This window comes from Castor canadensis, chromosome 13 (genome assembly GCF_047511655.1).
Source record: "Castor canadensis chromosome 13, mCasCan1.hap1v2, whole genome shotgun sequence".
Taxonomy (NCBI): domain Eukaryota; kingdom Metazoa; phylum Chordata; class Mammalia; order Rodentia; family Castoridae; genus Castor; species Castor canadensis.
In genome coordinates this window covers 77771850-77788411 of record NC_133398.1, presented here as the reverse complement: position 1 = coordinate 77788411, position 16562 = coordinate 77771850, and the positions used below count along the sequence as shown (strand labels likewise).

Here is a 16562-nt window from a genome sequence, read left to right as displayed (position 1 = left end):
GAGAAGGGGAGGGAGGATTCCAGCATGGTGGAAGTTTCTTCTGGTGTATCCTGGCTGCAGGCTATCCTCATTAAAATGATTGGAAATGACCACAGAGCACAGCTCAGCCAGCCTGCATTTTCCCCTCCTCACAGAAGGCAAGGAGCAGGTTTTAGCACCAGCTCAGCAATTCAGCCACCTTGACACACTAATTACTTGCACTGTCTGTCAAGCTGGGTATCTTAGCTTTCACAATTAATAGCTCCACTTTCAATAAGCAAAATTGTATTTGACTTCAAAGGGGGAGCTGAATGAGTAACAGGGCATTTTTATTACTGAGAGTTTCCTTTGGGAGTTAGCTGACAATGTGGGTGGTAAAAACCCATCTAGCTACCTATTGGAAAGAGGATTTTCTAGAACTGTCACAGAGCTAAGGGTGGAACACATCCTGGTTTAAAGCAGGCCCCTGTGAGCCCCCCTTGCTCACCTGACTTCAGAAGTAGAATCTGATCATTCTGACAGAGCTCCATGAAGCCCGTGATCCGCTTGGCAAACTCCACTACATACTGGATGGCGTGAGTGATCTGGATAGCGCACTGCTGCCACAGCACTTCCCTGGACTTCAGGAGAGAAGACAGCATGTGAACGGAGTCAGAACGCCACCAGAGAGTCAGGGGAACAGTCAGGGTACCTAATGGTGCTCACCTGTCATTTGGGGCCCAAAGTGAGGAGCTCCTTTTAGGAGAGGAGGGCAATGTTTTCTTTTTAACCTTTGTTTTGACCTGTTTGAACCTCAGCACACTACTATTGTCAACCCATTGAGGCTAAATGAATGGGAGCACTGTTTTTGCAAATAGTTATTTTCTTTACTGTTTTTAATCCTGTCTCACCTACACAAACTCAAGATCTTATTCCACCAGACAAAAAACAAACAGCTGTATTGAGGATTAGTAATTTCATCCACAGTCTTCAGCAATGTTATTTTTGTGGATATCCAATAGACTTTTTTTTTTTTAGACAAAGCCTTGATAAGTAGTCTGGGTTGATACCAGACTTGAGATCTTGGCCTCCAGAGTGCTGAGATTACAGGCATGATCCATCACACTTGCTTTGGAAATTGTTTTTGCAGAAAAAAGAATTCCAAGGGAAAAGGCACCGTATCAATGTATTCATTCTCATAAATAACAGAGTTCCCAAAATGTATTTTAATACTTGGGTTATTTTCTTCAAACTGAGAAATTTAAATCCATAGTGTAAATTCTGCTTTTTATTGTTCATAGCAATATCTATGCCTTTCTTTTCATGTTTATATGAAAGTAGTAATGGTTAGTTGTTCTGTTACAGAAAAATCAGTATGTTGTCCAAGTCATACATTTAATACACACGTTTATATATTTTATTAAAATTCTATCAAGTGGTAGACCTTATATGGAAGATCTCAATCCCCCAAAGTCAAGTAATGTGACTACTGTACATAAAGAAGTTTCCCTTTCCCATAAAAACTTCTCCATACTGCTAGTACTCATAAAAATATACAGTGAATTGTCCTTTTGCTTTGGTCCTTTTTTTTTAAATTAAGAAGGGCAAGAATAAAAGTTAGAATGCTTTGTTCCATATCTTTGTTGTGAAGTTTGAGACTGCAAGTTATTACTGCTACGATAACTCAGTGAGTCCTCTTGCTCCTTTCCTGGACCTAGAAGCCAGCATGAGATGCCCTAAAATCATCTGGCAAAGACACAGTCTCTCTGGTTACTCAAATAGGGTAGTGACTTTTCAATCAGGATGCTGTGCCTCCTGGGGAAGATTTGGCAACATCTAGAAATATTTTTGGTTGTCACAACTGTGTGAGGATAGTATTAATTAAGTACTGGCATCTAGTAGGTAAAGACCAGATATAATGCTAAATACCCTATAATGCACAGGATAGTTCCTACAGGAAGAAATGGTCGGGTCTAAGACATTAATGGTGCTGAGATTGAGGAAGCCAGAAATGGGGTAATCACAGAAAAGTTTCCTGCTGTCTCTCAGAGTACCTTGCTTTGATACGCTTTAATTTCCTCATAGGTGTGGGTCTGCCACGCCAGCTGGTGCAGCTCCTCCATGGTGTACTGACATGTCTCCAGATGGGACTTGATGATGTTCTGTGCAATTCGATCTACGAGAAAGAATATGAATTCAAGCTTTCATGAATAAAATTATTCTACTCATAGACTACTATAGATAGGAATGCTTTCTGAAGATTCTATAATTACATTAGGGAAGCTTTACTACAAATCTTTATCTTAAAATCTTCAAGTTCCCTGTTTTGGAGACATCCTGGGACACTCACTATGTAGTCCAGGCTACCCCTGAACTTGTTACATAGTCCAGGCTGGCCTTGAACTCACAGTCTTTCTACTTCTGCTTCCCAAGTACTGGGATTACAGACATTTACCACCACACCTGGCTAAAATCTCCAAATTTTTACTGCCATTTAAAAATTTTCAGTCTTTTAATCTACCACCCTCCTGTCCACTTTGGATTACAGCTTTGGGCTCTTACAAGTTGAAGACATTCAAATAATTAAAAAAATACAGATAAAAGCATCACATTGCTTGTGTTTTGGCCTAAAAGCCCCCTAACAATCTTAATACATGCAATCCAAATAGTTTAAAATGGCTTGAAAATCACTAGGATTCTATTTTTCTCAGAAAGATGGAGTTAAAATATAAATGTGTTTGCTTATCTTTAAAAATGGGAGGATTAAATGATAAGTTAAAAAAGACAAGGTTAACTGTGGGGGAAAATAGAGACTAGAGTAGAGGGACAGAAATAAAAGCAAAACTTCTCTGATGATACGAGTTTTGTAGACTTGATTTTGGAGCCATGTAGCTGTCTTACACAGTTAATAACAAGAGGTAGGTACAGATGAAATAATATTGACAAGTGAGTTGTTGACTGAAGTTAGGTCAATTTATGCAACTTTGTAATATTTTTAGATGATGACATTTTCTTTTAAAAAGTTATAAGAGAGAAAATGATTATATTCATAAAAAGTGCTAACAAACAGTCTTTGGGGGGTAGTTTATCTCCCAAAGAGTCATATTTTATATTGTATCTTAAATAGCAATCATTTTGGCTTTGGAGGTGTGAGAGTGGAGTGATAGAATCAGACAGAAGAGTTCTTCTAAAAGCTTGCTGTGAGTCCCCTGAAGATGGATGGAGCTGGCAGGAGGTCCGTTAGAGTCCCATCTGCTATTTGAACACATGCAAAAGGGGACAGCTTGAGAAACCAAAATACTTGGGAATTTTGTATGTGGGGTGTATGGAGTTAAGATAACTGTTCTTGGATTGTACAGAAATGGAATCTTTGTTGGGTCATGTTGCATGGTTTGTCCTCAGGGAAGAATGTGATGACTCTAATGAACACAAAACAGAGATGTTTGACTTTGCAGCCACCAAAAGAGGATATTCAATACTTAGTTAAATTTTTCCAATCAGAATTATAAAGGGATCTAGGCAGAAGATTCTACAAACAGCTAATTTATGATGACCCTCGTATTCCATTGGTCTCAGCAGTGGGCATTTTCAGACTTTAGTTGCTTATCATATTACAAAATCCTTTCTCTAAAAAACCTATATTGAAAGTTTTATTGGATAGCCTCCTATGTCATAAGGAAGGGCAGAAATTACTCTGCACATCATATTAAAATAGATTGGTAAGTCACAGTTTTTTTCTTCAGTGCTATTTGTGTAGTCCAGTTATTCACATTCTAGTTATATAATGAAACATAAAATTTTATAGCTTTATAGCTTCCAAACTTTTATTTTCTTGGAGTAGTTTGTTTTCAGCTTCAAAGATATGTTGATTTGTTGGTAATTTATAGACTTCAAGGTTTGTAAGCAAAAGTAGAATTGCTACTCAAAATTGCATTATGAAAAATTGTTTGGTTTTTTAGTTTATCTTCTGGAAACTATTGGCCAAAGTTTAAGAAGTCTCTGGTTTTCTGGCACTTTCCATGGAATATTGGAAGGTGTACATGATAAACATCTGGGCAGGCAAAGCAAACTGGAAGTTAGACCTACACACATGCTTTAGGACTTGGCTCAAATGTCTACTTGTGGGGAAGACTTCCCTGGTTCTGTGACCTCTGGCAGAAGGGTTGGCTGCCATCACACTTTGATTCTGCCTCCCATTGATGCCTTACTTCAGTGAGGTTCATACTATGATTACTTGTGTGGATCTGTCAGGCTCAGATGCTTGAGTTTGTGAGTTCTTTCAGAACTGGGTGATAGTAGAGCCCAGCACAGTGCTGTTGTTATGTCAGTCAACAAATAGTTTTTGAGCAACTACTGTATATAGAGTTAGCAATGTTTCAGGTCATAGTTTAAAACAAAAGACACTGTCTTTATTTTTAAGGATTGTATAAGTATATCATATTATGATTTAATAAATGTACTGAATTATTGGAGCTCAAAGAAGAAAGAATCTAATTCAGTCTGGGGGAGGCATAAAAACAACCATGGATGTGATCACCTGGGTCTTGAAATGTGGATAGAAGTTTGTCACAAGGAGCAGAGAAATATCTACCTCAGATAGAGGGACAATATTATGAAGGCAAAGGCAGAAACTAGCTCTACTAGGTAATTTCAGACATTATCTCTTACTATCTTTACTTCTTTACAACCAGCTTCCCTTTTATTTTATTTATTTATTTTGAGACAGGGTCTTGCTATGTAGTCCAAGCTGGCCTTGAACTCACAATGCTTCTGCTTCAGCCTCCTGAGTGCTAGGACTATTGGCATGTACCACTATGCCCGACCAACCTCACTTTTACTGAGGAAGCAAGTGAGGATCAGAAACAGTGAGTGACTCGGGAACAATTTTTATATAGTTAGCAAATGCTGTTTTGAAATTAGGTCTGTCTTTTCTGGCAAGAGGTCTGCCGTGTTTGCAGCACAGAGAGCATGGAGGGCATGGGGAGAAGTGAAGTGGAGGTGGAAACTGTGACTGGAGACAAACAGCAGAGGAAGCAGGACTAGGAATTTCATCTTGTAGGATTCGAATTTTATCTTTGAATTTCATGTTGTAGGTAACTGGGAGCCAGTGGGAGCTGTGAAGCTGCCCAGTGACATGGTCAGTTTCTTGTTTTAAAGTAATCTTAATTTGGCAGAGGCTAGTATGGGAAGGGGACCAAGAAGTAGCAAAGAGGTCTGGAAGAAATGAACCAATGTGGGTTGTAACATACAAGTGCATGGAAGCAACGCTAGGCATCTCTCTGTATAGCTATCTTTATCACAAACTAGCAAAAACAGTATGTCTTTCTTATTATCTCTTATGTTTTCTCTTCAAGAAAATCTGAGAAGAGGGCAGAACAGGGTCTGCCTGGAAGCAGGGTATTGTAGGGGAGGTGGCACAAACAAGGTATACACATGTATGTAAATGTAAAAATGATAAAATAAAAGGAGGAAAAAAAGTGATCTTAGCCATTGCAAAGAAGTCACTGGTAAGTACCTGAGGTTATTTGAGCTAGTGAAAATTCAGGTAAGACATGAGGGATGGGGAGGAGGGTCTAGACAAATGTGAAGGGGAATGCAGAAGAGCAGCAGATATAGCAATAAGAGAATGGGAAGCATTAAATATGGTAGGTGCTTGACCAAGATTGAATTGCTAAAGGTAATATTGAAAAAGTCCATCTACCATCCATCCATCCATCCATCCACCCATCCAGTATCTATCCAAACATCCTTCCAAGGATTTGAGAAAGCTAAAATTGACCTTTTCCTTGATAATCTTAAAGCCTAAGTATGCAGAATGGCTTTGAAGTCAACATCAAACATGCAGTATTATTTCCCATGCCCTTGTGGTAAGAAACAAAAGCCATATTTCTCTGGAAATAAGACTTGTAAATGGTAATGACAAGCTGTCACAGTTGCAGACACAGTCCCCCTCTGCTTTCTTCCACCGTTCTGCAGCATGAAGGTGAGCCACGGCAAAAACTTACTTGATCGTCTCAAGGCTCAGGTTGGTAGAACACATGGTAAAGATAGACATGGCCTCATGGGAGCATGGCAGGGAGGGCTCATTCTGTGGATTAAAAAAAAAGCTTCTTCATGAGAAGAAGATAATTTTCTTGGACTGAGAGTCTGCAGTTGTGAAAAGGGGAGAAGGACTTAAAAAAGAAGAGACAAAGGGAGACACAATGAATACAGTATGCAAAGTTCCTGCTGGGAGTCAAAGAAACTTTCAAGAGTCCTTGCCTGGAAAACTAGAAAAGGTAATGGTAATGCAGTCCTCTCCTGGGACCAACCACATGAGAAAGTACAGACAAAAGAAGCTGAGGTAAAAGAGCAGTGGAGATGGAATCTTGATGGGCAGTCACACACCCTTCATCTGTTTACTCTGACTTGGATTGCTGTTATTTCTCAGAGCTCAGTTGTTGTTGGTTTCCTTACTTTGGGCTGCAGACAGTACATGTTGAAGGTGCTGGAATGCTGGTGCTGAGATAATGGGTCCCACAAGAAAATGGAATAGAAAAGGAACTCGTAGGAAATTCTACCACCTTTCAAGGTGATGCACACAGGCCCTTCACTCTACTTTACCTGAAACCAGGGAGGAGGCTGCCATTTTGTAAGTGAGTGTGAACCTATAGGGAGAGCACAGCTTTACCTTCTCAGCAGTTAAGAATCTGTACACATGTTCAGTGAGATAGAAGATTATTCAGGTCATGAAGAGTGGGAGAGCTACTTTGATAATAAAATAAAGTTGAGGAATGCAGAAACAAATTTATGTGCTTAGTCATTTTCATTCAAGAGGAGGTACAATATTAATATTGTTATAAGCAAAGAAAAACTGTGTAGGTAGTTACACATTGATATTAAGCCCATCTTCCTTATTTCTGTTTGTTAATTTCATGGAAAATAGTTTGCTCTCTCTCTCTCTCTCTCTCTCTCTCTCTGTTTCTCTTTTACTTCCTTTCCCTCCCTTCTGTAGCCCCATGTGGGTAAACAACTTTTTTTTTCTATAAAATTACTACTTATGTTAGTCTTTGGCCCTGATATTTTTTTCAGAGGAAGGTTTATTAGAACCCAAGGTTTATATTCATTAACAGAATTTGTAACTTCACATATGAATGAACTTTATGGGATAAAAATGACAATGAGTGATTCAAATGAAATGATAATCCAAGCAAGCTTTAACATAATTGGTACAGGCAAATATATACTCTACTGTTATAATTTTTTGCAATACTGTGGTTTGAACTCAGGGTCTTGTGTGTGCTAGACAGGTACTCTACCACTTGAACAATGTCTCCAGCTCTTTTGATGAAAAAAGTGCAAACCAATATTGTTAAAATTGTCACACACACTTCCTTAAAAGTCTTAAGGGTAACCTTAACTCTCCCTACAATGTGGGCAATAAGAAGAAAGAAATTGAACTTTTCAAGAGGGAAATGAAATAACATTAATGGTAATTTTCAGTAGTGTGTGCAATAATTACAAAGCCCTGGGGCTGGCACTAAACCTTCCTCCATTTCCAGATGGATTGTATCTAAATAATTCTAGAAGTTAGTTGAATTCTTTCTCTTGCCTCTGTTCCTGTCTCTGCCCCTGTCTCTGCCTGTGTTTCTGTCTCTGTCTCTGCCTCTCTCTCATTGCTCACGCACACAATAAAGGACTTCAACACTCCCAACCCATTCTCTATATTCTTCATCGTAATCTATTAAATAAACAAAGAGAGAAAGGAAGTCCCTCTTTCCAGGCATTTACATTTGAGCTGTGACAGGCTTACATAGCTACATATAGTTTTAAAGGCCAATCATATCAGATGATGTAAAAAGATGTAAGAAAAATATTTTGAAGCAATGTTTAAGGAAATATAAAAACAGCTTTTCTTGCATATTGCTCCAATAATAAAGCAAAGTTTGGAAACAAGTCATCCAAATTACCTAATTCTATGTAGAAAACAGGCTACCTCTGCTTCTTTTGGCATGAAAGAAGTAAACCGACAAATAAGGTGACAATTTCTTGTTTATAACTGTGATGTTATAAAATGAGGACCAGCTTGCTGCTACTAAAATAGCAGGTGACCTTCTGCGCTCTGATTTCAACCACTCAGCAGGTTTTTTTCCACCAAAGCAGCTTATTTTAGCTCTCACTAGACATTTCAGCAAATGGCGCTCTCCAAAGGCTGCGGTGTCTCAGACATGGCTTGCAGGGTGGTTTCATTAGAATCCCACATCCCAGGAGTGGAGAGAGTTGAGTATATCTTTAAAAAACTGCTGCTTTCAGTGTTATTACTAAGAGCACCCGTGGCCCAGCTGCCCTGGGGTGAGAAAGCTGGGATCCAAAGCTATGCTTAGAGCTAGAGGGTGTTGCATCTGAATTTCCTAATTCTCCCCACACCCCTTATTTTTTCTCATGAGTTAAGGATGGTTTCTTCTTGGTAAACTCTTCCTCCACTAATTTTCTTCCACAAAACATTTTTCTTAAAACTTGGAAGGATTCTTCCTAGAATCTCAGACTCAATCAAATTGATTAATGGATTTTTAATTTGTCACTCGCTTTAAGGATCTAGAGAACTGCTGAATTCTCTATTTGGCTTATACTGTAGGTGTGAAAGTGGAATTCTTAGGGGATTCACTTGGAATTCATGTCAGGATATCTCTATGGACTTGCTCAAGGCATGTGTTAAGTGCTTGCATTAGTTTTCATAATATCAAGAATCCATACTCTGAGGTGGTTAACTACAATATATTGAAACAATTTGCTGAAAGGTGAAATACTTAACCAAAAGTACATTTTGCATTTTTGACAGTGGATCACCAGTTTTATGAGTTTTCCGTCACTAACTAGAACACATCTAGTGGCTTGTAGGAGATGACAATGTCAGAGAAGATGATGTCATGTATAGACCTTTCAGATTTTCTTGAATTGTTTAGTGATCACTACTTTTAATGTAAACAGAATTGTACTGCCTAAGATAGAAATGCATTAGTGATCTGCTAGCTTCTAAAGAAAATAGTAGATACAGTATTTATGGTTTTGAATTTTTTAAGTAGTAATTGGAATAACAAGAGCCCATAGCTGATTTCTTGGCTCAGCTCATTATCCCTCCCCTAACTGCTTTCTCTCCAATGAATGAGAAGAGCTTTTAGGCTCTGTTGTCAATTGTTATACCAGAGAATGGCATAATTGATTTTTACTTTGGGCGTCAAGATCTCCTTATAGTTTTTCAGGAAAAATATGTTAACAGCATATAAAATTATATTATTAACTTTAAAATGCTGAGACGTTTATAAAACATATTTCAATGAAATAGAGCTGATGGAGTGCCTCAAGTGGTACAGCATATGCCTAGCAAGTGTGAGGTCCTGAGTTCAAACCCTAGTACCACCAAAACAATTTTTTAAATAAAATATCAAATAGAGGAAAATAATGAAAAAACTCAGACTAATGCAAGTAAAAATAACAACTGGGCAAAGACTTGAGTGAACAGATTAGTAGAATGACTAACATTTTCTCAAATTTCAGGAAGCTCATGTAAGATAGCTACTCCCACCCCCAGGCCTATTTGTTCTTCCCCAAGTAGCTGGGATGACAGGTGCAAACCACTGGACACAGTTATTGGTCAAGATGGGGTCTCCCAAACTTTTTGCCTGGACAGGATTCTCCCAATCTCTGCCTCTCAAGTAGTTAGGATTACAGGCTTGAGCCACTGTGCTTGGCTGAGATAGTATTTTAATAAAAGGAGAGAAGGCAGGAAACAAAGTAGAAAGAAGAACTAAAGAATCCATATAGCATTTGTGCTTAAGCAGAGTGCATCCAAAAGGAAAAAAGATATTATAAGCAGCACAAACACATTAACTATCTAAGGAGATGCCTTATTAATTATTGAATAACAGAAAGCTGTTTTGGATATAAGTGTTCTGTTTTATTGCAACAGTGCATGTCTAATTTTTGAGGAAATTACAGTTTCCTCTCCTGAAACTGGTTGACAAAATTGAGAAATAATTTGTTGTGAAAACATTACACTTCATAATAAAAGACCTCCTTCATAAAAGACCTCAACATTCATAATAAAAGACCTCTTTTACAGAACAATAAGAAAAAAATTAACACACTTAAATGTCCAGCAATTGATGAATTCTGAGGGAGTTTTATGGTAAGATGGGAGAAGTCAAGCAAGATCCCTTTCAGGCTTGTTTGTGTCTTTGGGAAAGTCATATAACTTCTTAGAGTCTTAGTTTCTTTGGGTTTGATTCTCTCTCCACACAGGATCTGGCAGGGCTGTGGGAAGTGTGGTAACGGAGAGGTTGAGAGGCTACCTGGGAATTTTGTTCTGTTTGATTCATGCCGGGGAGAAGTCATACAGAGACACAGAGGCAAGAGTACTGCTCACATCTCAAAAGCTCTTGAAAATTCTTAGATAGAACGCATACAAGCAATGTAGTCCAAAGCCCAAGAAAATCTCCAATTATTCTGCTTTATAAACTATACCTGCACACACTACCCAGAGGACAATTAGGGGTCATAGATGATGAAATCTTATTATAAAAATCACTCAGGGCTAACTTCAGGATTGAATTTTACTATTTGAATTTTGTTGATAGATGAATTGGTTGCTAATTTAAACAGAAGCAATTCTTCCTTCACCTCATCACTCTTTTGGAAGTTTATTCAATGTATTTCTGACCTTTAGGAAGAAGTAATTTGGAGGTAAACTAGGAAATTTTAATATTTTCAAACATTTAACTTAAATCTTAAAAAGTAAGTTGATTATTTGAATAATGTACTTATTGACTAATGTGTTAAAAGAAGTGTTTTCTAAATAATCCAGCACTAGTTGTTCCAGAACAAACTTGTCTAAATCCCAGGTAGCAATTCCTCAAAGGCCTCATAGATATGGCTCAAATTTAAATAGTAATTTCATTCTCCTCAGTATTGAGGGTATATTTCAAAGGAAAGCCTATATCCAACAATAAGACAAAATGTGAAAAGGTTTTCCGTCTGAGAACAATTCTAATAGGTTTCTTCATAGTTCCAAATGTTACAGAAATAAAGCCTGTACCGGTGAGTAAAGAGAGCCTGTGAAGTTCGCTGTACACCAGATTAATGACACCAGTGTGTATTGGCTTTCATTAACCTGCTCATCAATTGGTATTTCTGGATTCCATGGCCTGTGTGGTATTTTAAACTTTTAACCAGATCTTCCAAAAATGGGTGTTTGGAAATTTGGCAACAACAGTAAGTTTCCACCCAACAACTAGTGAAGGTATTCAGAGCTCTGAGAGCCAACATCAAGTCTGGCAATATGTTAAAAGCATGGCTTGCCTGCGGTAGAACATGGGGAGATGCAATTCCATGGTCAAAGTGTCAGTGGAGCTGTTTTAAAGGTCACCTTTGAAGGTGACATTCCCTCCTGCAAACCACAGGCAGACCTCAGAACCTCCTGAGATCTTTCCTTTTCCTTTTTTGCTGAATATTTTGTATCTACTATGGGTTTTGAAATTGAGTGGATAGAAAGGAATTAGCTTTCTAATAACTTTTTTTTCTTTGTAGATTTTCGGATCCTCCTATGATGTTCTGAATTCTGAGTCAAAAATCAATCCTGAACTAGTATTTCTAGGTGAAGTCCACTTAGGAAGATCAATTTTGCACAATTTCAAGTCAAAATATAAAAGGTGCTTTACTTAATCTAGTAAATGCTAGCATGTTAGGAAGGCTATATATATTAACAGAGGTACAAACTTGTGGAGACTAGTAAGCATTCATGTACATAGATACATATTTGTATAAGCACTTAAAATAAGCATATTATGTGTATGTTGCTTGTGATGTAAATTGTCTTTTTTTAAGAGACTTGATAGTCAAAAAATGTATTACATCATTACTCCACTTGGGTGAAGTGGCTACACTGATCATGACAGTAGAGTGATAATTTTAGATTATCTATGGGAAGTTATAAAAAGATATCTAGAAGATATGGATTCTGGTGACCTTAGGGAAGAACTGAGTCTTTCCCAAGAACTCTCTGGAATAATTCATGGTTAAGCACTCATTAATGCCATAATTGTAACCATGGTAGAATATCAAAAATATATTGCAAATTGGGTGGATTAGCCCAATTCCTGCACTCAAGGAATTCTTCTTGAAATAAAGGATTTTTAGAACTATGCAGCCTTTGGGAGGTATTCTGTGGGTGACAGTGAACAGGAGATATTAAAATTTCAGAGGAGCCAATTAAGTCCTTTGTAATACAGGAGATCTTGAGCAGACTGGCTCCTTAGTAGTTGAAAACAACCTCCATTATATGATCATATATTGATTTTTTTTCCATCAGGAGGGGCTCAAGAGTGACCAGGTTGCACAGTGCCAGAGAGAACAGGTGATGTTCCCTGAAGCTGCATCTGTACAGCCATCCACGCTATACTTTGACTGTATATAAACTTGGATTGGTTTTGGATTGGCCACCACCTTCTTGTAAGTTGCCCCTAGTTATCCTTGGTGCTCATTTTAATCTGATTTATTTATTATATTTTAAGAGAGCGGATGGAGAGAAAAGACTAGTGCTCATTTCTTACTTAATGGCTGTCGCCAATGGTGAAATTTGCAGATTTCACCTAGTAAAAGGAGTGGTGTGACTCCTCGGGAGGGAGCTTGCCAGCTACCATTATAGGCAATTCTTTAGCATCGTTCACGATTGCCCAGTTGCCAACAAGTCCCCTCTCCACCACCATCCTATGCTTCTCCCTCTTCTCCCTGTGAAGTGGCTGTAACAAGGGGAATATTTGTGTGTAGGATCAATACCTTCTAGGAGGTAAGAAAACCATAGTCCTTCAAAGTCATTTAGTCTAACTGCCTTATTTTTCAGATGATGAGACCAAGCCTCAAAATGAACGAATTTTGAACATGCTCATGCAGCCAGTATGCAGATCTGGGACCCCCAATGTTAGTGTGGTTTTCCTAAACCACCTTCAAAGGGAATGCAGTTGAGGTTAGGGTAAGAGGAGGGTGAGGTGATGATGGAAGTTCACAAGATGTCTTTCCTCAAGGCAAAAAAGGAAAAACTAAAAACTAGACACTAATTTTTTTAAGCTAGGGTCTCTGGCTTTTGGGCTTTTCCCCCAGCTGGCCTCAGACTGATTTTCCTACCTCCATCTTCTGAGTAGCTGGGTTATATGCAGGAGTCAACACAGCTGAGTCTATTTCTATTTTTGATACTCAAAACTACAGACTTCATAAATAAAAAACAAAATAAATATGAAAATAAACCTGTGTTTAGCATTATTTAGGAAGCTATCAATACGTCCACATTTCATTGTCTTTATCTGAAAATTAAGTCTTTCTTTTGGAGAGAAGTTTACGCAACAGACTACTGAACTCAGGTGATGTGTTGTCAAAGGCAGTTGTTCTCTTAGCAGCTTGGCTAATTGATGGATATGTTTTTGAAAGCATGTTGTTTGGCTATTTAAATTGTCGTGTTGTCTGGTGCTTCCTAGATACATTGTCAATCACCTTTCAGCTTAAATGAGATTTCATTAAGAGTGTTAGTCCTGCAGAATATGCCAGCTATCTGAGAGCTATAGTGGAACAAGAGGTTCCACTTTCCATTTCTGCTTGTTTGCTGAGTATTCTTTAGCTAGCTTCCTCTCTATCACCAACCACTGCAAAGATAATACCATCATACCAGAGTGAAGTAAATTTCCAGTACTGTTGCCTACATATTAATTTGCAGCTTACTTCTGTTCTCTTATTTCATGGATTCTTTCTCCTTTGGGTTTTTGAGAAACCCAAGGATGTAATTCCTGAAATGTTTCATGTTGTTTTTGTTCTTTACCTATGTTTTGCCTTCTATTCTCAAAGTTCTGGGAATGGAACTTCCCGGATGAGAGATGTGGCTCAGAGTGACGGATACCCACCATCTCCCTCACCTTCAGAAGAATGTGGTCCATCACACTCTGAATTGCCAAGGACTCACAATCTATGACACTTTGTTCTTGAAGTACATAGGGCCCTGTGCATGCTAGGCAAGTACACCGAACTATTCTTTCATCCCATCTATGACATTTTGAATTACAAATTATTTATTTTGATATGTGTGTCTTTCACGGTGAGGGCAGAACTCATGTTACGCTTAAGTGCCTGGATCATTTCAAAAGACGTTTTTGAAAGCATGCCTGGCAGTCTAGGGTGGAGAATGACTTAAGTTAGAATCATGCTTTACTGGTTCACTAACTCTGTGCCCTAGGAAAATCATTCACTGCCTCTGGCCTTTAATTTCTTCATCTGCACAATGAGTGGTTTCCTCACTGCTGACCTGAGTTGTTGGTCAAAGGCTCTAATGGACTAAAATGCATGAAAGGACTTTCTACATTTCCCTCCATACATCAGTCATTATTGTTGGGATCCTTGATATAGGCAGTTTGAGTTCACTTGGTGCACGTGTAGAAAGATAAATTTGGTTTTTCTGAGGGATATTTCTGACTCTCATAACATTCACATCACTAACTTTTGGGAATATGCCTGCAGTCATTCATATAGTTGTGCTGTGGTTCATAGATGTGTTTTCATTAAAAATTTCAAAACTGCACAACCTTATTCTACATAGACTAATAGACATCCTTTCGTATGCTATAACCATGAATTTCCCAGTTGCGAAGTGGGTAAGATCAAATTTTGTTTCATCTGTTCAGTGTTCTTTCTGTGATGGCTTGCCACCCATCAGATTGTTTTTGATGCCTCTTAACCAAATAATTTCAAAGTGTCAGCACACAACTCTATAAACTTCAGTTGAACCACCTAGAAGGATGTCAGGTAGTTGGCAAGCATTAAGCATGCTTTGCTGTGAGAATGCCAGTTAGCGTGGGAGGGGCTTCTTTTGTTGATAGGAGGGCATATATTGTAGTAGGTTGTGACGTTTCTTGGACCTGGCTCAAATGTGTTCTTTGTTTTTATCAAGTAATGTAATTTCTGAGGCTCAATTTTCACTTGTAAAATGGGTATACAAATATATGACAGATATACTAAGATTGCTATGAGAATTAAATATAGACCATTGCTTAGCATGACAGGTGCACAATAAAAGGAAGTTATACTACCTTAATATGAAATAATAGCTATAGTATTGGTTATATTGTTATTAAATAATAATAGTGATTACACATGACAAGTACTATCCTGTGAAGAGTGAATGACTATTCACACACACACATGCACACACACATACACATAGGATTATTTACTAGCACAGGTTTACAAGTGAGACTCAGAGAGGTCAAGTAAATTGCCTAAGAGAAAAGACACTACTGGGTTTTGAACTCTGGGAGTTTGATCCCAGAGCTTAATAACCACATTATTCCATGGATGCCTTCCTGCCCATAGGCACTGTTAAGGACTTAGTGTTTTTGCAAAATAAGTGGCAAATTTTTGGATAGTTCAAGAAAGACTATATCACACCATTGTGGCTTGTTGCAGGTACCTAAATTAGATACTTATGAAATGGGTTTGTGTCCACTAGGTGGCATTGATGTTTTAACAAAATCTGAACCAGGCCCGTATTTAAAGGTACTAATTTGGGAGCACTTGCAAGACAATCTAATTACACCCTTAAAGTCTAATGACTTTGAGATTTGTAAAGACTGTTGGTACCTTGAAATCATTAAGAAAAATATATGCTAGTTCATTTTGTGTGTCACTGCATATGTAGAAAGTCTGGATGAAATTTGAGATTATCTAATCCAGTTAATCAGTTCATAGAAAAATAGACTAAGTGCCAGAAAAGGTGATTTGTCCAGGGTAAGCCAGACCTCATGGTTCTGGGTTTCTCTTTCCATAATAGTTCTTACTAATTCTAACCCTCAAAGAAACCATGGTTTCTGAACACTTAGATGACTTTCTTTTTGGGTATGGGGCAGAAGATTGCCCCCAAATTATGAATTTTTATTTCATTAAGACTTTTAATGTATGTTCCCAACCAATAAAGAGTAGACCCAGGAACTTAGAAATTAAGTAGCACAAATGCAAAAAAAATGGTGCTTTTCTTGTTTTCTTTTTTCATGCTATCTTGGAAAGATTGGCTGTTTCAACTTTAAAAGACTGTCCCTGTTAGTTGACAATGCAATTTGTGATTAGTTAATGCCTAGTAAGTAGCAGATTAATGGATGAGCACAAGGACTCTGGAATCTTGCTGCCTGGGGTGGACCATGGCTCTATCATGGGCCCCTGAGAAGTCATGGGATACTTCTGAACCTCTGTTTTCACAGGAAAATGTCTATAAAAATTTTAGTTATCTTTTAAGGTATTTGGGAAAATTCAATGTTTGTGAAGTGCCTGCAATATAGTAAAAACAAGGTTAAGGGTAATTGACTATTTTTTAATTATACTTGATGTTTAATTTTCTGTGTCTTTCAGCTGCGAAAGTTATTTACAGGTGCTTTGTCAACAACTTTATTCACTGTCACATGCCCAACTGCTAAAAGGGAGAAAATAACATTTCAGGTTTAACACTGTGTAACATTGCTTCTTCTTCAGCCAGATGGTGCAAGTAGCCACGAGTATGGCTGTGGATTTCATTATGTATCCACAGAAAATTAATTTAAATC

General features: G+C 38.0%; 1 protein-coding gene across 1 annotated transcript in view; it reads right to left on the bottom strand.

Moving 5' to 3' along the window:
- The window catches only part of Rorb (RAR related orphan receptor B), a 185095-nt gene that overhangs the window by 27569 nt on the left and 140964 nt on the right, over positions 1 to 16562 (bottom strand). Inside the window, exons 5-6 of the mRNA XM_074052052.1 lie at positions 2013 to 2134; positions 467 to 599 (exon numbers count right to left, since the gene is read on the bottom strand). Coding sequence (XP_073908153.1) covers positions 467 to 599; positions 2013 to 2134 — 255 coding nt within the window. The remainder of the gene's footprint in view (positions 1 to 466; positions 600 to 2012; positions 2135 to 16562) is intronic.